Genomic DNA, 26,757 nt, shown 5'->3' on the forward strand with positions numbered 1-26,757 from the left:
TGTGTTTTTCTGGGGGATGAGGGTAGTTTTCCACACCAACAAACTTTTCTCAGACACCAGCGGGTGCCCAAGAATTCAGCTCTTTTCTGACACTATCTACCTGGAGACAGCATCAATTTCACAGGTTAAGGGTGCTGTTCCACAAGACTGCCCCCTCCCTTCAGATGGCAGCAACAGTCCCAGGCGTTTACCCATGCTTCTGACCAAGGACTATAAACTGGAGGTTTCAATGACCCCCTCCAACTCAGAATGCCAATTGAAAGTACAAGTTGTTACCTGTACTTCTGCCCCACTGGCTACAAATCAGAGTTTACACACCCCTCATCTGGTTTGTTTAATATGCTAGACTGGCTCACAGAACTCAGAGAAACATGTTACTAAGTCACTAGTTTATTGTAAAAGGCTCTAACTTAGGAACCACCAGATGGAAGAGGCATAGCACAAGCAAAATGGGAAGCAGCATGAAGCTCCCATGCCCTTTCCTCACATTTCCATGTGTTCCACCTGGAAGCTCTCCAAACCTCTTCCTCTTGGGTTTTTACATAGTCTTCATTTCATAGCCATAATTGATGACATCACTGCCATTGACAACTGGTTCCATCTTGAGCCCTCCTGGAGTTGGGCTTGTGTGGAACTGAAAGTTCCAATCCTCAAATAACAATGTTGCCTCCACTGGCAGCCAACACCCATCCGTAGGTGGTTTCCAAAAGTCACCTCAATAACGTGATAAAAGACACACTTACCACTCTCAACACTTAGGAAATTCCTAAGGTTTGGGAAGCTGTGACTCAGGAATTGTAAAATTTCACTTGGGTTCTTTTCTATTGCATTTATTTCTCCACTGAGAACCTGAGAACTCTATTTCAAGAGTGTTGATGTGTATGCTTCATGAAATACTGTTATCATGGCCACTTTTAAGTCTTTTCTCTGGTGGTCCTAATGCTTCAATCTCACAGGTTTGTCATCTGATGATTGTCTTTCCTCCTTATAATTGGTCAGATTTTCCTGGTTCTTTGTATGTAATTTTGTGTTGCACCCTGGATACTTTGATTATAACGTTGTGATAGTCTGTCCTATTACAATCCTCTGGAGAATGTTAATTTTGTTTTAGAATGCAATCAACCTGATTATATTCAAACCAGAAATCCATCTGTGAGTAGTGGGACCAGTTTCAATTTTCAGTGCAAGTTTCAAAGTCCTTGTGATGCTGTTTGGGTGTGCTCCTCACACGAACCATTTGGAGTTCATTTAGGTTTTAGGTACTGGTCTACATCATAGTAAAGTTTTACTTTATTACTCTTCTTCTTTCTTTAAAAAAATATTTTATTGTTTTTTTAAAGAGAGGAAGGGAGAGGGATAGAAAGTTAGAAACATCGATGAGAGAAACATTTATCAGCTGCCTCCTGCACACCCCCAACTGGGGATGTGCCCACAACCAAGGTACATGCCCTTGACCGTTATCAAACCTGGGATCTTTCAGTCCACAGGCCAATGCTCTGTCCACTGAACCAAACCAGTCAAGGCTTTATTATGCTTCTTATTGTGCTTTTCACATGTCCTGAGTCTGGACTCTGGGGTTTATGTCACAGAATTAGAGGATTACCCTTCTTCAGCTTTTTTCTTTTTCATATTTCCTCCCCCAACGTTTCTGGTCCCCTGGGACCTCCTTTACTAGTACTTGCTAGTACTCTGGCTAGAATGATGGAGTTCTTTCATTGCTTTAGTCTTCCATGATCTCAGGCAGTTTTGCTCTAGGCCCACCCAAGGGCAAAGCAGTGATATAAAAGATAAAGAAAAAAAAAAAGGATTTCCTCCAGGCTTTTTGCAAAAAAAAAAAAAAGGGAGTGCTTTTCCAAATGTTGCTATTCATAGAGATGAATTTTTCTCTGGGGGTGGGGGGGTTAGGTGTCCATACAGTTGCCACTGTTGTGACAGTATGGTTTTGAGATGAGTAAGTCTTAAGCCAGAACCAAGCTAAAAAAAAAAAAAAAAAAAGAAACAAAAGAAAATGCAGATTCCCATCACACACGTCCACACTCGTGGGAATTACTTTTCTCTGTCCTCTGGTCATTGTAACTAGTTTCTCTTAGTGTCTTTGCTTTTTATTACAGCTGCACAGTTCCCCAATTTGACCTTATTCAAGTCAAAGGTGGGAGATAAAGAAAAATGAGGAAACTCACTGTTTACTCTTTTTTTGTTTTTTTTTTTTAATTTCACACTTTCTTCTCCAGTGTCCTTGTACTTATTTATTTTTAGAGCCTCCAGGTAGTTATTATATTTTAAGTGTTTTTAGTTGTAATTAGTGAGAAACTGTATTGACCTTACTCAAGCGTGACTGGCATGAGATGTCCCATACATTTATTTTCAGGTGACACACTATTGCTGCATTTCTAGGTACTTGATCATGAAGTTGGTCCTGTTCATATATTGATGGACTTGATTGCTAATAATTTGTTCATCAATTTTACATTTATGTTCATGAGGGATCTTAATCTCAAATTTCGAAGGGAGTTTTAATTGGATACTATTACACTCAAAGATTTTCTTAGTTGTATCTTTTACCACATTGTAGATGTCACCTTATGTTATATATGCTTGCCCTGAAAATCCCAGAATTCCTTGTATATTTCTTTTCATTCCTTCTTAAGTGGCTAATTCTTTTCAGAACTCATCTTCTTATAGAAATCCTTGTCAACTGCAGACAATAGCAATCAAGGTAAACAACTAATATTTTGTTTTCTCTCTTTTCACTTAGGAAATTCCAACTGTTTTAAGATCTCTGCCAGAAACTGTAGCCCACTGCACAGCACACTCTTTGGGAGTCAGGATCACTCGGGATAGATGGCTTTCAAGCACATATTTTCAGACCTTAGTCTGCATAAGAATCAACTGAGTAACCCACTGGAAATGGAGATTCATGGACCACCCAGGTTCAGAGAGGCCCTGTGGTAGGCTCAGGAATCTGGGTTTTCCATATACAGGGTGTCCCCAAAAATGTATATACACTTTTACAAGCTGACAGCTCAATTTTGAAAATGAAGTGCATATTTTCTTTTATTTAAATCTTCACCTGAGAATATTTTTTCCATTGATTTTTATTTTTAAAAAATATTTTTTTATTGATTTCAAAGAGGAAGGAAGAGGGAGAGAGAGAAACATCCATGATGAGAGAGAGTCATGGATCGGCTGCCTCCTGCAACTCCCCTACTGGGGATTGAGCCCACAACCCAGGCATGTGCCCTTGACCGGAATCAAACCTGGGACCTTTGAGTTCGAAGGCTGATGCTCTATCCATTGACTCAAACCAGATAGGGCTCCCTTGATTTTTAGAGAGAGTGGAAGAGAGAGGGAAAGACAGAAATAGATATCAATGTGCTTGAAACACATCGATTGGTTGCCTCTTGCACACGACTTGAGGCCAGGGAGGAGCCTACAACCCAACCAAGGTATGTACCCCTGACCCGAATGGAACTAGGAACCCTTCCGTTCCCAGGTGGATGCTCTATCCACTGAGCCAAACCAGCAAGGACTGAGGTGTATTTTAATAAACACAGCCTTTATAATTATTTAGTGTGTGTATATACATTTTTGGGGACACCCTATATACACCAGATCTTGCTGTAGGCCGGCAATAAGCAGGTCACATTAACATGACAAATCGTATTTGAGCCTGAGTCTCCACTTTGTCATTGGGGAATCACGAAATTCCCTTCTGCAAGTTGAAGAGGAATTTAAATCACGTACTTAATGTGAATCACCAAACCACAGGTGGGTGGAGCATTCAGGTGAAGTCCCTTACATCTCTGATTTTCCAGGATGGTCACAGGCTAAAGTTCGGAGGAGGACTGGCTGGTTGGTTGCAGAGCCACCAGGTGAGGGTAGGTTCCTCAGTAGTTCCTACCGCTAGAGATGAGAAGCCACATTCCCGATATGGGCTCCCATTCCCTGCCACTAGCCCCGGTCCTAGAATTGGCCCAGTTTCTTGGCCAAAGTCCAGAGCCCATTGCATCTGAGCTCTGCCGAACCCCACTTCCCATATCGAGAAAAAAGCCTGTCTGCCGGGAGCCGGTCCATCCTTGCTGTTTCAAGGGACCTGGCATATATGGCATACAGTTCTTAATATGTTTGCTCACCTTCTTGGCGCTGTGTTTTAACCAAGGTCACCTCTCCGAGAAAGGTTAAATCCCCAGGTAGGGATTTTCCCCTGAAGTTAGGGAGGGAATAAAACCCCTCAACTAAGTGCCAGGCGGGTAATTAATCCCTTTAACTACGAACAATCATGCTTAAACTACATAATCTTTTCTCCCTGGAATGGAGATAAGAAACGCCCTAACCTTTGTAATAGAGATTGATAGGATTGAATCAACTGGTATAAATACAGTTGTAACAAGATAGAAACACACAGAACTCAGAACACAGAACTCATGAGACAGAATACAGAACTCAGAACTTAGAACAGAATCAAGAAGACAGAATCTACACGGAGCCTAGAGACAGAAGAACTTTGCTGGAGAGACCATGCCGGAGGATCCTGGAGAGGGACTGGCCTCGGAGCCTAGAGACAGAGCCTAGCGGGAGAACATGGCAAGGGATCCTGGACTGAACCTGACTACAGAGATTGGCAGGAGAACCTGACTGAAACCTGGACACTGAACCTGACTGGAGAGCATGGACACAGAACTTGGCTGGAGATTGTGGCTAGAGATCCTGGCTAGGCTGCTGATCAACTGAACGCTGTCTCCGTGTCATTCCTTCTTCGCCGACTCCGTCCACACCTTTGGGGACCCCTGGACCCGCTGGGGTTGGACCCCGGCACCTGTCCTCTTCGGTGGCCTCTGCCTCTTACTGGACCCAGTGATTCCTCGCCTTTTCCTGCTTCCATGACCTCTACTTCCTAAAATCTTAGAATTTTTTAAAAAAAATATTTTTATTGATTTCAGAGAGGAAGGGAGAGGGAGAAAGGGATAGAAACATCAATGATGAGAGAGAATCATTGATTGGCTGCCTCCTGCATGCCCCCAACTGGGGATCAAGCCCGCAACCCGGGTACGTGTCCTTGGCGGAATCGAACCTGGGACCCTTCAATCCACAGGCCGATGCTGTATCCACTGAGCCAAACCGGCCAGGGCGAGAATTTTGTTTAAAAAAAATCCTCACCAGAGGATATGATGTTTTTACAACCGATTTCACAAAGAGGAAGGAGGGAGGGGGAAGGACCAGGGAGGGAGGGAAAGATCACCCATTGCTCCCCTACAAGCCTGACTGGGAATCATCTGCAATCTTGGCGAATGGGGACCCACTGAGTTACCCGACCAAGGCCCCTGGAATTACTTTCAACGCACATTCCTACCATGTCCCTCCTAGAGCGCGGTGTCTTTCATCAGGCCTTCCCTTCCCTTGGCTGGAGAACGCATCCTCCGCTGTAGAGACCACCACGCCGGCTCTAAGCCGTGGTCCAAAGCGTCACAATAGGTGCGGCCGTCGGTAAAGGGCGGGCGCAACCGTGGTGCCGGGTGCAGCCGTGGTGCCGGGTGCAGCCGTGGTGCCGGGTGCGTATGGGCGGGGGGCGGGGGGAGTTGGTGGGCTACTGAGCATGCGCAAGGCCCCTGGCTGGCTGCGGAGGCGTGGCCTTCGGGCACGTCGTCCAAGATGGCCGCCCCCGCTCCGACTTCAGGAGGGCCGCGGCCATCTTGCCCACGGAGTGCCGGCGGGAAAAAATCCCGCGCTTTGGAAGGAAGCCACCCTTTTCATCAAACCGCCACTGCTGAACAAGAGAGGAGGCCTGACACTGTGTATGTGTGACCGGAAGCGGAAGGATGTTGGGAATTCTTTGAAACCTGCCGGGTCGCGCTGAGGAGTCTGTCGTTGCTCGGAAACCGGTGAGGCCCGTGACAAACCGCTCGGGCACGTTGGTGGCGTCGGTACTCGCTGAAGGCAGCCTGGGGGCGTTTGGCGGTTGGTGAGTTACCGGAGGGGCCGCTTGGCTGTGAGTGGCCATGTCAAGGGAGTGGGTCATTTTGAGGGTCAGTGTGCGGCGTGAGCCTGAGGCGGCCACGGGTCACTCCTCGGGAACTTCCGCTGTGTCTTGTGGCCATTGGGGCGGTGACCCCTTCAGTGTGACGGGCCGGGAGATTCAGTCATTTGAGTCTACAGGTTCCGATCATGGAAACAGACTTTTGGGAGCCGTAGTTCTCACAGTTGACAGAATGTAGTCTGTCCTAGCCAGACTTCTCCTCAAGGCCCATTTTCTTTTTTTTTTTCTAATTTTTTTTTTTTTAAATATATTCTATTGATTTTTTACAGAGAGGAAGGGAGAGGGATAGAGAGAAACATCAATGAGCTGCCTCCTGCACACTCCCTACTGGGGATGTGCCCGCAACCAAGGTACGTGCCCCTGACCAGAATCGAACCTGGGACCCTTCAATCCGCAGGCCGACGCTCTATCCACTGAGCCAAACCGGTCAGGGCTCTTTTTTTTTTTTTTTAAATGTATTTTTATTGATGTCAGAGAGGAAGGGCGAGGGGGAGAGAGAGAGAGAGAAACATCAGCGATGAGAGAGAATCATCCAGTGGCCGTTTCTGCAGGCCCCACAGGGAGGATGGAGCCCACAACCCAGGCATGTGCTCTTGACTGGAATCGAACCCGGGACCTTTCAGTCCACAGGCTGAGACTCTATCCCCCGAGCCAAACAGGCTAGGGTTCTTGTCTTACTCTTTCTATGAAAAATGAAGAGACTTTGAAGTTGCAATTTTGTGGTTTTTATAAGATATTTGGTCTTCATGGTTCCTGGCTGAGCTCCCCAAACCTTTGGCATTTAAGTGTGAAGAGGGATAAAGTGTTAGGTTACTGAGGTGACCTTTGTGCCTCACACTAGGATGGAGGCTGTTGCCAGGAGAACCAACCTGGTGATTTGAAGGTTGGACCGTCCCCACTCCCACCTCCACCCCTACCTCTGGGGAGAGGGGATGAGATTGAGGTTGAATTCCTCACTAGTGTCCAGGGAATTAGTCAATCATGGCTACTGAAGCCTCCATAAAAAACAAGTGGAAGGAAAGGGAGGGAAACATCGATCCATTGCTTCCCTACAAGCCCTGACTGGGAATCGAATTTGTAATCTTGGCGTCCTGGGACCAACTTCCCCAGAAAACTTCCACAGTGCCCAGCCGCTGTGGCTCAGTAGTTGAGCGTGGACCTATGAACCAGGAGGTCACCGTTGGATTCCAGTTCAGGGCACCTGACTGGCGGGTTACGGGCTGGATCCCCAGTAGGGGGCGTGCAGGAGGCAGCCGATCAACGATTCTCATCACTGATGTTTGAGAAAGCTGCCCTGACCTGTTTGGCTCAGTGGATAGAGCGTCAGCCTGCAGACTCAAGGGTCCCAGGTTCTATTCCGGTCAAGGGCATTTACCTTGGTTGCGGACACATCCCCAGTAGGGAGTGTGCAGGAGGCAGCTGATCGATGTTTCTCTCTCATCGATGTTTCTAACTCTCTATCCCTCTCCCTTCCTCTCTGTAAAAAATCAAAATATATTTAAAAAAGTCTACAAATGATATGTATAACAATGCAAACCTATGAATGTAATAAATGTGGGGGTGACCACCCCGTGAATGTAACTTTATTGTATATAAGATAATATTTAGGAAAAATTAAGCCAGGTAAATGAATTAGGGAAATCATTTCCTCTAGAAATAATAAGTCATATTCTTTTGTGAGTCCCAAGTTGATAAAAATATTTCAGTCCTAGCTGGTTTGGCTCAGTGGATAGAGCGTCAGCCTGTGGACTGAAGGGTCCCAGGTTCTGGTCAAGAGCACATACCTTGGTTGCAGGCTCTCAGCCCTGGTCAGGGGCTTGCAGGAGGCAATCAATTGGTATGACACTCTCACATCAGTGTTTCTCTCTGTCTTTCCATCTCTCTTCCACTCTCTCTAAAAATCAATGGAAAAATATCCTTGGGTGAGGACTTAAAAATATGTATTTCAAAGGGCTTTTAGCCCTAACCGGTTTGGCTCAGTGGATAGAGCGTCAGCCTGCAGACTGAAGGGTCCCAGGTTCGATTCCGGTCAAGGGCATGTACATTGGTTGTGGGCACATCCCCAGTAGGGGGCGTGCAGGAGGCAGCTGATCGATGTTTCTCTCTCATTGATGTTTCTAACTCTCTATCCCTCTCCCTTTCTCTTTGTAAAAAATCAATAAGATATATTAAAAAAAATCAGGAACTTTGATTCAATACTATTGTCTAATTTAGAGGTTTTATTCAAAGCTTATCAATTCTCTAATACAGTGGTTCTCAACCTTCCTAATGCCTCGACCCTTTAATACAGTTCCTCATGTTGTGGTGACCCCCAACCATAAAATTATCTTTGTGGCTACTTCATAACTAATTTTGCTACTATTATGAATTGTAATGTAAATATCTGATGTGCAGGATGTATTTAGGCGACCCCTGTGAAAGGGTCATTCGACCCCCAAAGGGGTCGCGACCCACGGGTTGAGAACTGCTGCTCTAATATCTTTTATAATAAGAAAAACCCACCCTGGATTCAAAATGATACATTGTGTATAATTGTCATATTTCTTTAGATTCCTTTAATGTGGAACAGTTCCTATCTTTGTCCTTTATGACTTTGCCATTTGCAGAGCAAAGTTTACTTATTTTATAGAATATTCTTCAATTTCAGTTTCATGTCTCCTAATGATTGATTATGCATTTTTGGCAGGAATGCTACATGAATGATACTGTGTCCTCATGCATTGCATCAGGAGGCATAGGATTTGGTTAGTCTTTTTTTTTTTCATGTATTTTTATGGATTTCAGAGAGGAAGGGAGAGGGAGAGAGAGATAGAAACATCAATGATGAGAGAGAATCATTGATTGGCTGCCTCCTGCATGTCCCCTAATGGGGATCGAGCCCGCAACCCAGGCACATGCCCTTGACTGGAATCAAGCCTGGAACCCTTCAGTCCGAAGGCCGATGCTCTATCCACTGAGCCAAACCAGCTAGGGCTGGTTTGTCTTATTTCTGACAATATGAATTGTGGTCAGTTGTTGGGCCTGCCTGGTTTCTCCACTCTAAAGCTACTGTTTCCCCCTTAGAAATTATTAAATTGCAGAGATAGTTTGAGGCTGTGTTAATGCCATGCTCCTCATCAGACCTTTGTTAGTTTTACCAACCACTGATTATTCTTACCTGGTTCATTATTATCATGATGACTACAAAATAGTGATCTTCTTAACTAATCTATATATATTTAATATTTGGTATTCTGTAAGGAAGGGCTTTTCTCTTTCCGCCATTTATTTGCTTATTTGTTTTAATGTCACTATGGATTCAAGAGTTATTTTATTCACTGCTTTATCATCTTTGCTGTCATTGTTTTAAGCTCGTATTTCCTCATATTTGGCCAATACAAGTCCTGTCAAATTGCGTACAATTATTCAACAAAGAAATTTATGTGATTTTTTTTTTTTTAGTATATGTACTTTCCACAAAAAATTTCATACTTTCTGATCGATGTTTTGAGATTCTTAGGATATATACCCAGAAGTGGGATTACTGGGTCAAAAGTTCATTTTTTAACTTTTTGAGGAAATTTCTTACTGTTTTCTACAGTGGCTGCACCAGTCTGCATTCCCACCAGCAGTGCACAAGGGTTCCCTTTTCTCCACATCCTCGCCAGCACTTGTTGTTTGTTGATTTATTGATAGTAGCTATTCTGACAGGTGTGAGGTGATACCTCATTGTAGTTTTAATTTACATTTCTCGGATGATTAGTGATGTTGAGCATCCTAATATATATAAAGAGTTAGGTGCTGTCACGACTGAACGGGCGACCAGTCACCATGAAGTGCTTGGAGCACCTCTTGGTCCACCATCACCCCCGTTCCCCATCCCCCGAGCTGCTCACCATGAGAGAGGGCTGGTGGCAGGGCGAGACTGGGGACTGTTGAGCGGTGGTGGCAGGCTGCTTCTGGGGTGGCCGTGAGCTTAGCGGAGCAGTAACCTGGGTGGCAGCAAGTTTCGCGAAGCAAGCAGTCACAGGGTGCGGGGAGCCTCTCGGAGCAGTGGTGGGGAGTTAAATGGAGCATCCAGCGGTGAGCTTCACGGGGTGGCAGCAAGCTTTGCGGAGCAGTCGTGGGGTTCGGGGAGCAGTTGAGGGGCCGCAAGCATCATGGAGCGTGCCTGGGCAGGGAGCTTCACATAGGGTCACAGGGTGGCAGAGGCCATGCGACGGAGGCCAGGTTAGGCCTAGGGCTCTAACCACGCATGATTTCGGTGCGCTGGGCCGCTAGTATTTTCATATGTCTATTGGCCATCAGTACCTCCTGTTTGGAGAAGTGTCTATTTAGATCCTTTGCCCATTTTTAAATTGGATTGTATGTTTTTTGGTGTTGAGTTTTATACATTCTTTATAGTTTTTTGGATATTAACCCCTTATCAGATGTATCATTGGCAAACCTAACCCACATTTTAAAAATACTCCCCAAGCAATCTTGCTGGAGTATTAGTTGTAGATCAACATGTGGGAAACACGTACCTAGATGATGTTTGGAGCAGGGTGAGGCCTGAAATGGGAATGTGAGGAAAAATATCGTTGTTCAATCCTCAGTGTCTCCAAATTAGGAAACATTTACACTTTACTCGGATTTTCTTTATCTAGTAGCAGTGGTAATTCTTAGGGTGGGATGAGATAACAGGAGAGATCACCAGACTCTTCCTGTATGTTCTCAGCTGAAGGGGACTTCCTGGATTTAAAAAGTACAAAGCTTCTATTCCAGTGGTTCTCAACCTTCCTAATACAGTTCCTCTTGTGGTGACTCCCAATTTCATTGTTACAAATTGAAGATAATTAAAGCACAGTGATTAATCACAAAAACAATATATAATTATATATGTGTTTTCCGATTGTCTTAGGTGACCCCTGTGAAAGGGTCGTTCGACCCCCAAAGGGGTCGCGACCCACAGGTTGAGAACCGCTGTTCGGAGGCGCATAGAAATCACTCTAGGTGGCTCACAGGGAAATTAATGAAGCATTCCTAGAGGTTCTCTCCCAGTGAGGTCATGAAGCTGAGGCTGAGGCAAGACCTCCATTTCCTTGTTTTGCGTTTTAGCCACAAGGTGGAGCCCGGTTTCTGATAAGTTTGTTTTCATTAGCCCTGGACATACTGAAGCCAGTCAGCCAGGATTGTTTGCTAAGGCTGCCTTTGACCGGTCTGCTCCCTGTCCTAGTAAGTGCAAATGTAGAGAATTGCAGTGTTGATATGAATGGGTTGCCTGCCTCAAGCAGCCTGAATCCAGAAGCTATGAAGCTCTCCTGCTATTAAGGAAAAAGGAGCTAAATTTGATGGAACTATTTTTTTTTTAAATGTGGACTAGAACAAACCCAAGGGGAAAAATGGATAAAAGATAAACATGAAGATCAGTACATTTTTGTAAAAGAAACAACCATGTACCACCAGCAAGTCAAGACATCAGTACTCCACAAGCCATCAGCCACAACCTGCTTTTCCTAATCACTTTTTCTCCTTCCGTCCACTTGTAACCACTATCTTGACTATTGTGGTGACCAATTCATCACTTTTCCTTTATAATTTTCCTACATAGTGACATATCCTTAACCTGTATAGTGTAACCTTTAAAAAATATAAATGGAATTATGCTGTCTATACACTGTTGTGTCTTATTTTCTCAAGATGATATCTAAGATTCATTTGTATAGATGTAGGGTTTTTTAAATTTAAAAATGTATATTTTTATTGATTTCAGGGAGGAAGGGAGAGGGAGAGAGAAATAGAAACATCAGTGATGAGAGAATCATCAATTGGCTGCCACCTGCATGCCCCCTACTGGGAATCGAGCCCTCAACCTGGGCATGTGCCCTTGTGCCAGCAGTGGCAGCAGCAGAGATGCGATGGGGGCGTCGCCTTCCCCTGATTGCCAGGTTGCCTCCCACCCCTGAGGGCTCCTGGACTGTGAGAGGGACAGGCTGAGCTGAGGGACACCCCTCTCCAGTGCATGAATTTTATACACCGGGCCTCTAGTATATGTATACTTTTTTTTTGCCAATAAATTAGGAAAACATTTTATACAATAAAGGGCAATTTGTGAGTGATTATTTGAAGAAAGCAAGAAAAGAGACCAAGTACCATTATGGATTGATTTTATTTCAAAACACAGTCATCAGTCAACAGCCAGAGTACTTTACTTAAAATAGAAAGTCAAAACCTGAGGTGGTCATAAAAATTTAAACAGAATGAGGATTTGTAAAAATTGTGGGCATGGGGATAAGAGTTCACTGGACATGGCTCAATTCATGACATGAGTGTAGAGATAATTTTAATTGGACATCAAAGATTCTCACTTGACACCTGCATGATACTGTTTATTGTTTCATTAATTCAATAACTACATATTAAGTATCTGTCACATATCAGATACTATTTTGCACATTGGTTATCATGATTCATTAGAGAACAGTACAGACCAGATCCCTGCCCTCAGAGAGCTTATATTGTCATATGTAAAGGAGGCCATACCATTACTGTAAATAGTTATACTGTTTCATGCCAATACATTTGATAGTTTGTATGAAATGCTAAATTTTTTGAAAGTCAGAGTTGATTAAAACTGACAGGAATAGAAAAATCTGGAGATTCTAACCACTACTCAAGTAATAGAGCCTGTTATTAAACCCTTCTCATAAAAAAAACCCCAAACCCAAATGGCTTCACTGGTAAATTTCTCTAAACATTTATAAACTTATAACACCAGAGAAAAGAATCAGGGAATCACTTCCCAGCTCTTTCCAGGAGGCCAGTATAAGTTGGTTAAAACCTGACACAGGCATTAGAGGAAAGCGAAAGAACAGACCAATCTTCACATAAACATGAATGCAGAATTCCAAACCAGTCAAGTAAGATTTATTAGAAATATATAAAATACATCATGAGCAAGTCTGGCTTATTCTAGGAATACAAGGCTACTTTAACATTCAGAAATGAATATAATCGCTGAGGCAGTGTAGCTCAGTGGTTGAGCGTCAACCTATGAGCCAGGAGGTTATGGTTTGATTCCTAGTCAGACCACATGCCTGGGGTGCGGGCTCAATTCCCAGTCAATGATTCTCTCTCATCATTGATCTTTCTACCTCTCTCTCTCTCTCTTCCTCTCTGAAATCAATAAGAATATAATAAAAAATATAATTTATGATGTAAATGAAAAGAAAAAATAATATGATCATCTTAACATATTCAGAAATGCATTTGATACAATGCAGTAGCGACTCATGATTTAAAAAGGAAGAAACTCTTGTAAGCTGGGTATAGAAAAAGAATTCTGTAGTCTGATAAGAAATACTTACAAAACAGCCATAGTAAACATCTTACTAAACGGTGAAGTACCAAAGTTGTCCCTTTAATATACTCTCTCATCTAAGCTTCATAGATTCTCCATCACTCTTTCTCTTCTCTACCCTTGTACTCTTTACCACCTCCACTAACCGCAGGGTATATGGTGTGGTGCCAAAGCCATAAATGACAGAAATAATAGCCATAAGTCCATTTCTTCCGACCATTCTGAGGGCACCATAGTAGTTGTCATGATGAGTGGCTCATTGTGACCCAAGGTAATACGAAGCTGGAACCGGGATCAGGGTAGGAACAGGCAGAGCTTGAAAATGTCCTCCTGCCTCCTCACATTGCCTGTAACTCAGCCTCTGAAGGAGGTGAAGCAGATTTGGTTGTTGTATCACTGGCTGGGGCTGAGTCCTCGGTCATGGCCCTCTCCAGGCTGGCAGGCAGAGAGTGGATCAGTGTCTTTCGGAAGTCTTGGCCAATGAAGACATAGAGCATTGGGTTGAGGCAGCTGTTGAAGAAGGCCAGGGATCTCACTAGGTTAACCAGGATGACAAGGACTTTGTACTTACTGCCGGGTGATATCTCTCTGGACCAAACTGTGTGCAGAAGGGCAAGCAGTTGAAAGGGGAACCAACAAACAAAGAAGGAAGCCACAACAGCAGTGAGAACCCGTAAGGAACGGCTGGAATTAAGCATGCCTTTTTTAGAGAGCTTGACAGCAATGAGCCCGTAGCAGATAGCGACGATGGACATTGGCATAGTGAAGCCAATGACAAACCGGATGACCCCTCTAGCTGTCAGCATGGTGATGGCCACCTTCAGCCGCTCTTGAGGGGTGTCACCCCACGATACAAAGTTGAAAGTACAGTACACATTCCCACTGATATTTACTGTAGTCTGGAAGATGAAAATTTGCAAGGTAAGAACTAGTGCAAGAATCCAGGGTACAAAGATCAGTTTTGTAGCCAGAGTTACAGTGCGGTGGTTCTGGGCCCAGACTGGGTGCAGGACACAAATACAGCGATCCAGAGCAATGAAAGCAATGAGGAAGACACTTCCAAACAAGTTAATGTCCACTACAATGTAAATTAACTTGCATAGGAACCAGCCAAAAGGCCATTGTTCTTTCATGATACTTCTCACCATGAGGAATGGTAGAGTGGCCAGGAAAGAGAAATCAGCTAAGGCCAAGTTCAGGTAACACAAGGTGGTGACTGTGCGTGCCATCCGGAATCCAGCCACCCAGATCACAAGCCCATTGCCCAGGATGCCGAGAACAAAGGTGATCCCTTGAATCACCAATGAGATAATCTGCACAACAGTGTAGCCAGTAGACTCATGGAGCATCTCAGCAGATCTATTCAGAGAGATGGAGAAGTTGGCTTCCATCTTGCCCACACCTGAAACATTTCAACAGTGGGAATTTATCAGCTGTGAAAATATCAGGCCAACATCAACTTTCACTATAGCTTCCTCTCCAAATAAGATACGCACTCTACTGAACCTTGTAGCTAGTCACTATAAATTTGACAGACTCTTGGCTGTTCCTTTGGGAAAGGAATGTTCTCCATATTCCCACAATTATTAACATACATTCCACCTATTAGGTTAATTACTTAATCAAGAGTGTTACAAGGCTTCTGTCCTTCAGCAGAATCCTGAGCTGAGGGTGTATAAAGAACAGAAAATCAATGGGAGGCATCTTGGGCACAGTGAGGGAGCACTAGACTCAGCGTGAGTATGGTCACAACTCTTCCACCCATGACTCAATGCATAGATGCTGGCAGGCTCTGCAACCTCTTCCAGCCCCAGGTTATCACAGACCCTCAGCTTCCATTCCTCTTCCTGTGAGAAACCTTGACCTTCTATGGTGTTCGTCTCACCACAACTCCCCTTACATGGCTCTTGAGGATTGCATTGGTGAATATTGCCGGGAGCCGGTCCATCCTTGCTGTTTCAAGGGACCTGGCATATATGGCATATGGTTCTTAATATGTTTGCTCACCTTCTTGGCGCTGTGTTTTAACCAAGGTCACCTCTCCGAGAAAGGTTGAATCCCCAGGTAGGGATTTTCCCCTGAAGTTAGGGAGGGAATAAAACCCCTCAAGTAAGTGCCAGGCGGGTAATTAATCCCTTTAACTACGAACAATCATGCTTAAACTACATAATCTTTTCTCCCTGGAATGGAGATAAGAAACGCCCTAACCTTTGTAATAGAGATTGATAGGATTGAATCAACTGGTATAAATACAGTTGTAACAAGACAGAAACAGACAGAACTCAGAACAAGACAGCAAGACACAGAACTCAGAACACAGAACTCAGAACACAGGGCTTGGAAGACAGGACCAAGAGAGACAGAGCCTAGGCACAGAACCTACACAGAACATTCTCTAGAGACAGAAGAACTTCGCTGGAGAGACCATGCCGGAGGATCCTGGAGAGGGACTGGCCTCGGAGCCTAGAGACAGAGCCTAGCGGGAGAACATGGCAAGGGATCCTGGACTGAACCTGACTACAGAGATTGGCAGGAGAACCTGACTGGAACCTGGACACTGAACCTGACTGGAGAGCCTGGACAGAACCTGGCTGGAGAACCTAGCGAGGGAACATGGCTACAGAACCTCGCTGGAGATCCGAAGCAGAACCTCTCTGGAGATCCGGGCTAGAGATCCTGGCTAGGCTGCTGATCAACTGAACACTGTCTCGGTGTCATTCCTTCTTCGCCGACTCCGTCCACACCTTTGGGGACCCCTGGACCTGCTGGGGCTGGACCCCGGCAGAATATGTTGTTAGTTTTAGAGTGTGGTTTGAGTTTATAGTCGAAGAGGATGTTGGATAGTTACTGGTGATATGTAGTAATATGTTACATCCTGTGTATTCTGTGCTAGAAGAGGTCAGAGAAGGGGGCCCTGCTCTACATTCAACCCTCTGTGTTGTTGTTTTCATTTTTATATTTTATTGATTTTTCCACAGGGGGGGGGGGGGGGAGAGGGATAGAGAGTTAGAAACATCTATGAGAGAGAAACATCGATCAGCTGCCTCCTGCACGCCCCCTACTGGGAATGTGCCCACAACCCCTGGCCAAACCAGTTAGGGCTCAACCCTCTGTTTATTGTTTGTTTGATATGCAGCTCTTCTCCATTTGGGATGCAAAGAATTTTCACCCACTGTATAGCTTCATTGTCTTGTGACATAAAGAATATGAGATTAATAGATTTAGTTAATATTTGTGGGGGGTTTATTAGAGACCAGGTATTATATTTAGTGGTGATCTAGTTACCTATGTAGGGATCTAGTTTGACCTTCATCAACTCTATAATGTCCATTGTTTCCAGTTTTCATAAGAACAAATTGGCCCTAACCGGTTTGACTCAGTGGATAGAGCATCAGCCTGCAGACTCAAGGGTCCCAGGTTCGGTTCTGGTCAAGGGCATATACCTTGGTTGCAGGCACATCCCCAGTGGGGGGTGTGCAGGAGGCAGCTGATCGATGTTTCTGTCTCATCGATGTTTCTAGCTCTCTGTCCCTCTCCCTTCATCTCTGTATAAAATCAATAAAAATTATACATTAAAAAAAGAATAAATTGATATTCTGAGCAATTAGAAGACGTGTAGAAGTCACTTAGCAGGTAAGGGGCAGAGGAAGGACTTGGAATCCAGCCTAATCTATCTTCAAGTCCTTCACTACACAGCTGTGACAGACATTGCTGGATTCTTTTCCAACATCTGTTCCCCGATTTTTCTTTGCTAACCAAACCCAATTTTGAAAACTTTTCAGGGAAGATGTCTCTCAATTTGGGGGGTGCCTATGTACGTTTAATACTTGTAATAATATTGCACGCCATCCATTTTGAGCCCTCTTCACCAAGGGGAAGCTGTGGCCCAAGGGTTTCAGCAGTTCGTTCACCATCATGAGCCCAGCCAGTCAGTATACAACAAGCTTTGAAAACCAGCTGAACCAATTCCAGAGCCCCGGCCTTGTCCTCTGTAAATACTGCCTTTTAAGGATTTTCCAAGATTACCTGAAGATGACCATAACCTAGCATGACAATTTGCCTCAATCCTCCGTGTTCATTCTTCTTTCCTTCTTTCGTCTTCACTCATCACTTTTACCGAATCTTCTATGGGATATTGCTTAATGTAGTGCAGGGTTTCTCAACCTTGGCAACACTAACATTTGGGACCGGGTAGTTCTTTGTTGTGGGGGACTGTCTTGTACATTGTAGGATGTTTAGCAGCATCCCTGGCCTCTAGATATTACTACATATTATCAAATAGATGCCATTAGCAGTATCCTCTGTTGTGACAACCAAAAGTCTCTGCAGACACTGTGAAATGTCTCCTGGGGGAAAGTCACTCCAGTTGAGAGTCAGTGTTATAGTGTAGTGCTGGGCTCAGGACTTAAGTCAATCTGTATTCTAATCTCCTCTCTGACATCTTCTTTGAAGGTCTGTTTCCTCCTTTACAGAATGATGTGATTTTGTGGTTAGTGTGGTTTGTAGGTGAAGATTAGATGAGAATAGACATGGAAATATTTTAGGCTGAACCGACTGCCTTTAACATACGGGAACTCTTGGTGCTCACCAGCCTCTGTTCTGTGTCCTGAGATTCAGTCCTGGTTTATATATTGTGGAAGCTCAAATTCAGGTGAAGACCAATGTTCATAATAACCGTAATGACTACTTCTGACATTTTTACGAGCCAAGAGCTCCTCTTCTAACTCTCACCACAACTCTCATGGCTTTTGAGGATTACACGCATGAATATGTTTAAAGCACTAAGAATATTTTGCGACTTTGTAAATATGGAATCATAGTGGCTATAATTAGTATAACCATTGTACAGATGAGGAAGTGAAGGCTTAAACTGGTCACATTAATTGTTTGAAACTTCCATTTAGAAAGAAGTAGAGCCCATATTTGAGCTCAGGCAGATGGCTTCCACCAGAAATGTGCTCTTAACTTTCTCCCACCTCATATTCCTTAAGCAGGGTCAGTTTCTTTCTACCCACCCACTCAGCACCTCACAGTTCAGTCAGGAGATAGAATGTGCTCAATAATGTCTAAAATATTGGTTTCAAATATGTTGATACAGCAGAGAGGGATGATTGTGCAATGGCAGGTGGGGAAAAGTCAATGAGGTAAAGTTGTGAAATTATGAGCCCACTCAATAAGGGTGGAGGAGAACCTGTGATCCACAGATGGTGCATGGATGGATTATGATGGCTGCTATTTGGTGACTCATAAAAGGTGTCCTTCACAGTACAGTTTATCAACTCCTGTGAAGCCATCCTTGCTTTTGATAAATATCATCCATCCATGGTCCTTGCAGAGGAAGTGACCTGCCCTGTGTCTAAATTATTAAGGGTAACTGGATTTATGACCACAGATTTCCGAAGTTTCCTATTAGTTTACTCTGTTTCTTCATCATGTTCCCATTTTCATGCTTTGAAATAATTGTTTCAGCTCTGCTTCCTCCTAAAACTTCTTAACGTTTTCTCAATTCCCGCTCTCACCTGATGCCCTTGCCTCATATTTTAATGAGACTATGCTAGTAGTTATTTATGAACATTTTAGCCTTCTCTCAAGCAAACCCTGTAATCTACCTGCATCTGTTTTAGTGAATAGAGTTCTTATTCATTCCAGTTCATACAGTGAGTAAATCAAGAGTTCTTGTTCATTCCCTCTTCAAGTTTGCTCTGGATCCCTCTCTCTGTCTCACCTTTCCAAGAATTACCCTCCAGCAGTATCACTATTCTTTTCTGCCAAAACATCCCCGAGATTTTCTTTCTACTAAATCATTCTGTGCCACAAACATGATCATATATCCCCTTCCTTCACAAAGCACCCGCCCTTGGCCCATGTTCCTTCCGGCTTTAGCCCTGTGCTCTCAAGAAAATTCTTTCAGTGAATTTTGTCACCTCAGCTTTTCTCCTAAACTTCTGAAAACTGACTTAGGTCCTGAGCACTTCATAGACCAGTGATGGTGAACCTATGACACGTGTGTCAGAGGTGACACGCGAACTCATTTTTTTGGTTGATTTTTCTTCATTAAATGGCATTTAAATATATAAACTAAATCTCAAAAATATAAGTCTTTGTTTTACTATGGTTGCAAATATCAAAAAATTTCTATATGTGACACAGCACCAGAGTTAACTTAGGGTTTTTCAAAATGCTGACACGCCGAGCTCAAAAGGTTCGCCATCACTGCCATAGACTGGGCTCCCCGTAAGAAGGCCTATGGCCTCCATGTCACTGCTCCAGTGGTGCCTTCTCAGTTTTTATCCTGATATCTCCGTGATGTAGGATGCCATAAATCCTTTCCTCCTTCTTAAACCACATTTCCATATGCCTTTAGAATAATCAGTGATTCTCAACCTTCCTAATGCTTTGACCCTTTAATACAATTCCTCATGCTGTGGTGATCCCCAACCATAAAATCATTTTCGTTGCTACTTCATAACTGTAATTTTGCTACTGTTGTGAATCGTAATGTAAATATCTGATATGCAGGATGTATTTTCAGGGGTCGCGGCACACAGATTGAGAACCGCTGCTTTAGGTGATAAAATGTACATACAACAAACTCTTGGCTGTCTTTATAGACCACCTCATCTCAGACCAATTTACTAGCTTTATTTTTTAACATTTTTTATTGATTGCAAAGAGGAAGGGAGAGGGGAGAGAAAAATAGAACCATCAATGATGAGAGAAAATCATTGATAGGCTGCCTCCTGCACGCCCCCTACTGGGGATCGAGCCCACAACCCAGGCATGTGCTGTTGATTGGAATCGAACCCGGGACCCTTCAGTCTGCAGGCCAATGCTCTATCCACTGAGCCAAACCGGGTAGGGCCAATTTATTAGCTTTTTCTCCTTCCAAACCTCACATTGCCTAGATCAAACTCTTAATTCTTCCATCCTCCCAAATCTGTCCCTCTCAATATTCTGTGTTTATTTGGAACTTAAGCACTCAGTTGTTAAATCTCTACCAGTAAATCTGACACATCCTTGAATCCCCTTTCCATGACCGTCCCATCCAAGTCAATCAATTGTGTCTACTAAGTAACTGGAACAATTTTTATCACCATTCACTTTTGCCCATAGACCTTGTCTGGTTGCAGATGTGCACAAACCTTCCAAATACCTTGTTCTTGCTTCTGATGCTGCACCCCCACACCCAATCCATTCTCTCTCTGCATAAAAGCCAAGTGATCTTTTATAAACACAGATCATACCATGACATTATTCTGCTCAACGCCCTCCAATGGCTTCCAAACTCCTAACTCACGCTTACCAAGTTCTCCTGGATCTGGGCTGTGTATTCCTCACATACCTACGATCCTCTCAGACAGTGTTATGGATCCACACTGAATTCCTTTGATTTTGTGAACATGCCGCGCTCATTGCCATATCAGGACTTTTGCATCCTCTCGTCCTTCTGCCTACTTTGCCCTTCTATTCAAGCATCTCGCATCTGGCTCTTTCTGAATATTGCTATCTCAGCTTAGATATTATCTTCTCAGAGAGGTCCCGCCTGATGCGCAGTGCAAAGCAGCTCTTCCAGGAATGGCCTATATCATCAGGACTGTCCTTGTTTATTTTTCCATTCATTTGTTTTTTATTCAAAATACCCTGTACATTAGTACATATGGTACACAGGATTGCATATTTCATTCAATGCTATATCCATACATTTATGTTGTCCAATAGAACCAGGGTTGTGAGCCTCATCTGTGACTTTCAATTTTGTTAAAGTAAACAAAATAAATTTTAATAATATATATTTTTAACTCAACACATAGAGACTATCATTTGAGCATAACCAATCTGAGAATTTTCAATGAGACATTTTCTCTTCCTTTTTTATATTAAGTCTTTGAATATATGAAATTCATTTTTTACTACACTCATCTCAGGTCAGACTAGCAAGAACTCAATAGTCCTATGTGGCAAGTGGATTCTTATTGGACAGTCCAGCTCTAGAGCTCAGGAGGTATCTGCCACATAATGGACTCTCTCATAACAATTTTTAAATTCTCAGGCTTGGAACTTACCAGGAGCTGCGACCGGTTCCTGTGGCCAGTTCCTGTCTTCCTGTGGAGTAACTCAGGGAGGAGGGCTTCAGCAGATGCTTTATTGAAAGACAAGGGGGAAGGACAATGGGGCTCAATCAGTCATGTGACAGGAACTCAGAGCTTCTTGCAATTTCCATAAAACACTCTGGATGTGTTGTCAGCTTATTCTTAAATATCAAGGGTCAAGGATGTTTTGTGTTCAGGCCCTTTCTCTTTCAGAGATTCAAGGAAATGAAAGAAATAATTGCTGATGTGAGAGGAATTGGAGGCAAGCAATAAAACACAGTTATTGGTTTCAAAAAACCTTATTTCTACACTCAAACAACACTTCCGACACCATAGGTGTGGGTTTGTTCTGTACTGAAACATTCTCCAATTCTCTGTGGACCTGACCTGGGTGTTCTACAATCTAATTCAGTCTGACACTGTCTGGAAATAGGGCCAGATCCTATAAGGTAAAGGGCTCAGTGCTATAAGGCTACCCCACTTCAGGTGCCACTTGGGAGTCCCAGGTTGCCAATTGTACTTAAGACTGACCAGCTGTAAATCAGGGGTCCCCACAGTCCCCTCCTCAGGTATAATGATTTGCTAGAATGGCTCACAGAACTCAGGAAGGAATTTACTTATGTTTAGCATAAGTAAGCATACAACAAACAAAAATAATGAACACAACATTATGTTGTATTCATTATTAAGACTACAACTCCAGAACAGCCAAATCAAAGAGATTCATCGAGCAAGGTATGGGGGATGTGTGTGCACAGAGTTTTCATGTTCTCTTGGGACCATCACCCTCCCAATACCTTGATTTGTGCAGCAACCCAGAAGCTCATCAACTCTTATTGTTCAAGAGTTTTATGGAGCTTAATATCATGCGTCTTCCCAACTACTGTTTCCAGATGTCAGTGTGTTGATCTGAAATTTTGGAAGCTTTAATGGTTGGGCCCACTGAGGCTACCTAGTGAGACCCTCACTGACCTCATTAACATAAATTTGGTGTGATCTAAAGAGACTCCTCATGATAAAAAGACACATGTCATTCAGGAAATTGCAAGTGTTTAGATGCCCGATGGCAAGGACCAGGGACAAAGACCAAATTTTTTTTGCATTTGAATCTGTATTTTGAGTTTATCTTTGGCCAACGCATCAGGATGTTCACTTACACATTAGATGACAATGTGTGAGTGATTAGTTGCAGAAACCAAGAAAAAAGGCTGAGAACTACTGTAGATTAATTTATTTCAAAGCAAAGCCAGCAGTCAACAGTTTGCCAGAGTACTTTATTAGAAACAGAAAATCAAAATCTGAGGTGTTCATAAAAAGATAAGGCACTTGAGGATTTGTACAAATTTTGGGAATGGCAGTGAGAGTTCAGTAAACAGTCCCCCATTCATGATGAATTCAGAATTCATTTTAATTAGACATTAAAGGTCTGCAGTTGATACCTGGATGATGCTATTATTCATTGAGTCATTAGTTACATAACTCTTTGGGTATCTATCACATGTCAGGCACTATTTTACACATATGGTTTTGGGGTCCATTCATGAACAATAAAGGCCAAACCCTGCCCTCAGATAGATTACATTCTTATTATGTAAAGATAACCCTACCAAGTACTGTAACACAGTTTTTATACTGTTTCATACCAATAAATTTGGCAATTTGGAAAAAAATTGACTAAATTCCTTGAATGTCATAGGTTACCAAAACAGACAGAACAGGAAATAGAAAGTCTGAATAATCCTATAATTATTAAAGCAATTGAACCTGTTAGAAGTCTTCTTGTAAAGAAAACTCAATATGCACTTGGGTTCACTGGTGAATTTCTCTAAACATTTATAAAAGATATAACACCAGAGAATAGTATTGGATGAATCACTTCCCAGCTCTTTTTACATTGTGGGATGTAAAACCTGACATGGATATAAGTGGAACGTAAAAAAACATGTGCATCTTTACATATAAATATAAATGCAGAAATTCCAAACCAACCTAGAGTGGTTTGGAAATATATAAAGTATATAATGTATACATAAAGTATATATATAAAGTATATATATATATAGTATATACATATAAATATAGTATATATATATAAAGTGTGTGTGTGTGTATATATATATACATATATATATACACACACACACACTTTATATATATATATACACAGTATATATATAGTATATAATTACCAAGTGTGGTTATTCTATGAATACAAAGGTAGTTTAACACTAAAAAATGAATATAGTTTATGATGGTGTAAGTAAAATGATAAAAATAATATGATCATCTTAATAGCTGCAGAACATGCATTTGATACAATCCAGTAGTAATTTATGATTAAGAAAAGAAGAAAACAGTTAGTAAATTAGGAATAGGAACCTTCTGTGGTCAGATAAAAAATAGATAAAAACAATCTACAGGAAACATCTTACTTCATGGTGAAATACCAAAGTTTTCCCTTTAATATACTTTCTCATCTAAGCTTTACAGACTCCCCATCACTCTTCTTCTCATCCCTGTACTCTTTCCCACCTCCACTGACCCTGGGTATAGGCTGAGGTGCCAAAATGAAAAATGAGAGCAATAATACCCGGATGTCCATTCTTATCTCCAAATCAGGGGGCACCAAAGTATTTTTCATGATGAATGTTTCAGTGTGGAGAAGAGGCTATTCATTGATGTCACCGCTGCCAGACTGTGTAGCTGCATTCAGGCCAGAACAGAAATTGATTCCCAGAAATCCCCTCAGAGACAGTCCAACCCCTCCCAACACCCCCCGCATGCTGGTTCCTGGGACTGGCCCTGGGAGTGCCCTAGGCAAGTCTGTAAGGTAGTTTTTCCTTACCTGAGGTGGGTCATTCTCCAGCACCTCCATCCATCTTCCCTGTCCTATAAACTCCTTATCACCTGCCCTGTGGCAGGGAGGACATCCGTGTCATCTTGCTGCCTCCCAAGCTGAGCCTTGTATGTACGTTCCCTTAAGAAACTCTGACTTTAATAATGGGCCCCTCAGTCTCTTTCTACAGTCTCCTGGCCAGGGAAATTTTACCTAACGCTCAGTATGACCTAAGGTAAGATGCAGCTGGAAGAGGGAGCAGACAGGAGCCGGCAAAGCTCATAAATGATCCCGGGCACCTCACATCTCCTGTAATTGGGCCTCTGTAGGAGGTGAAGCCGATTTGGTGGTTGTGTCACTGGTTGGGGCTGAGTCCTCAGTCAGGGCCCTCTCCAGACTGGCAGGCAGGGAGTGGATCAGTTTCTTTCGGAAGTCTCTCCCCAGGAAGACGTAGAGCACTGGGTTGAGGCAACTGTTGCAAAAGGCCAGGATGCCTGTTAGAGATGTCAGGAGAAGAATGATGTTGTACTTTTCTTCAGATACTGCTGTGACACAGACTGTGACCAGAAGAAGACACAGTTGGAAGGGGAAACAGCAAATGAAAAAGGAAGCTGCGACAGCAATGAGGACCCGTAAGGGATGGCGGGACTTCATCATGCCCTTGTTTCGGAGTTTGGCTGCAATGAGCCCATAGCAGATGGCGATGATGGACATCGGTAGAGTGAAGCCAGTGACAAACCGGTTGATCCCTATGATTGCTACTGAGGTAACGGTCCTCTGCAACTTCTCTTCTTCAGTGATGTTACCCCAGAAGTTGTTGTTGAAATCACAGTATATATCCCCGTTCTCATCCGTTTCAGTAGTAAAAAAGATGAGAGCTGGCAAGTTAAGGAGTAGAGCAAGAATCCAGGGTACAATGATCACTTTTTTAGCCAGACTTAGAGTGCGGTGGTTCTGGGCCCAGACCGGATGCAGGACACAGATACAGCGGTCCAGAGCAATGAAAGCAATGAGGAAGACACTTCCATACAGGTTTGTATCTATGATAATGTTAAATAACTTGCATAGGAACCAGCCATAAGGCCATTGTCCTCTCATGGTATTTACAACCATGAAGAATGGCAGAGTGGCGCTGAAGAAGAAGTCGGCTAAGGCCAAGTTCAGGTAGCACAAGGTGGTGACTGTGAGTGCCATCCGGAATCCAGCCACCCAGATCACAAACCCATTTCCCACGATGCCGAGGACACTGATGATCCCATGCGTCACCAGTAAGAAGATCTCAGGAGCAGTGTAGCCAGTTTCCATCCTGCCACACCTGAAACATTTCAAGAATGAGAATTTGTCAGCTGTGCACCATCTTACAGCATTTCTGTTCAGGCCAACAACTTCCACTAGAGCTTCCTGTCCAAACCCACTCTCCTGAACCTTGTGGCTAGTCACTGAAATTTGACACACTCTTGGCTGTGCCTTTGGGAAAGGACACTTCTCCATATTCCCATAATTATTAACATGCATTCCACCTATTAGGCTGATCACTTAACTAAGAGTTTCACAAGGCTCCTGTCCATCAGCGGAATTCTCAGCTGAGTGTGTATAAACAACATAAAACCAATGGGAGGCATCTTGGGCACAGTGAGAAAGCACTACACTCAGAGCGAGTATGGTCACAACTTTTCCACCCATGACTCAACGCATAGATGCTGCAACCTCTTCCAGCCCCAGGTTCTCACAGACTCCCAGCTCCTGTTCCTCCCCTGGGAGAATCCTTGACCTATTGATGGATTAGTCTTTAAAGTTGTAGGGTGTGGTTTTGAGTTTATGGCTGAAGGCCCTTTTGAACAGTTACTGGTCATATATTGTAACATGACATTCTGAGGAGTCTGTGCAGGAAGAGGTTAGTGAATTTGGCCTTTCTGTTTTCCATTGTCCCTGTTTACCATGGAGCTCTTCTCTGTCTGATATACAAGGAATTTTCACCCTTGGTATAGCTTTAGAATCTGTGGCACAGAAAATATGAGAGTAATAGGTTTAGTTAATATTTGTGGGGTTGTTATTAGAAATCATGCATTCTATTAAATCGCATTGTTATATATATATGTATATGTGTGTGTGTGTGTGTGTGTGTGTGTGTGTATGTATACATATATCCAGTTGACTTATGACTTACACACAACTCTATTATGGTCATTATATCTAGTTTTCATAAGAATAAATTGATATTCAGAGCAATTGTGAGTCCTTGAAGATCAGTTACGTAGTAAATGGTAGAGGTATGACTTCAATCCAGCTTGATCTGACTTCTAGTCCTTCCTCTACTACACCACTGTAACGTTCATTGCTGGATTCCTACCCAATATCCATTTCTTCATTTTTTTCTTTAAACATTTTTTTTAATCCTCACCCAAGTATATATTTCTAAAATATGTTTTTATTGATTTGAGAGAGAGGGGAAGGGAGAAGGAGAGAGAGAAACATT

At 43.1% G+C, this 26,757-nt stretch overlaps 2 protein-coding genes across 2 annotated transcripts; both read right to left on the reverse strand.

The window, feature by feature from the left end:
- Window positions 1–12,145: 12,145 nt before the first annotated feature.
- Window positions 12,146–21,516, reverse strand: LOC132216556 (N-formyl peptide receptor 2-like). Its single transcript, XM_059665827.1, has 2 exons — window positions 21,419–21,516; window positions 12,146–14,757 (listed from the first exon to the last, which is right to left on the reverse strand). Exon 2 carries the CDS (start codon window positions 14,744–14,746, stop codon window positions 13,694–13,696), a length of 1,053 nt encoding a protein of 350 aa, XP_059521810.1. The 5' UTR covers window positions 14,747–14,757; window positions 21,419–21,516; the 3' UTR covers window positions 12,146–13,693.
- Window positions 21,517–23,660: 2,144 nt separating this feature from the next.
- Window positions 23,661–25,586, reverse strand: LOC132216302 (N-formyl peptide receptor 2-like). Its single transcript, XM_059665469.1, has one exon. It carries the CDS (start codon window positions 25,584–25,586, stop codon window positions 24,582–24,584), a length of 1,005 nt encoding a protein of 334 aa, XP_059521452.1. The 3' UTR covers window positions 23,661–24,581.
- Window positions 25,587–26,757: the final 1,171 nt, after the last annotated feature.

This window comes from Myotis daubentonii, chromosome 15, assembly GCF_963259705.1.
Source record: "Myotis daubentonii chromosome 15, mMyoDau2.1, whole genome shotgun sequence".
Classification (NCBI taxonomy): domain Eukaryota; kingdom Metazoa; phylum Chordata; class Mammalia; order Chiroptera; family Vespertilionidae; genus Myotis; species Myotis daubentonii.

Bases quoted from the DNA above. Each gene is read 5' to 3' on its own strand.
- LOC132216556 (XM_059665827.1), bottom strand. From the start codon at position 14,746: ATGGAAGCCAACTTCTCCATCTCTCTGAATAGATCTGCTGAGATGCTC.
- LOC132216302 (XM_059665469.1), bottom strand. From the start codon at position 25,586: ATGGAAACTGGCTACACTGCTCCTGAGATCTTCTTACTGGTGACGCAT.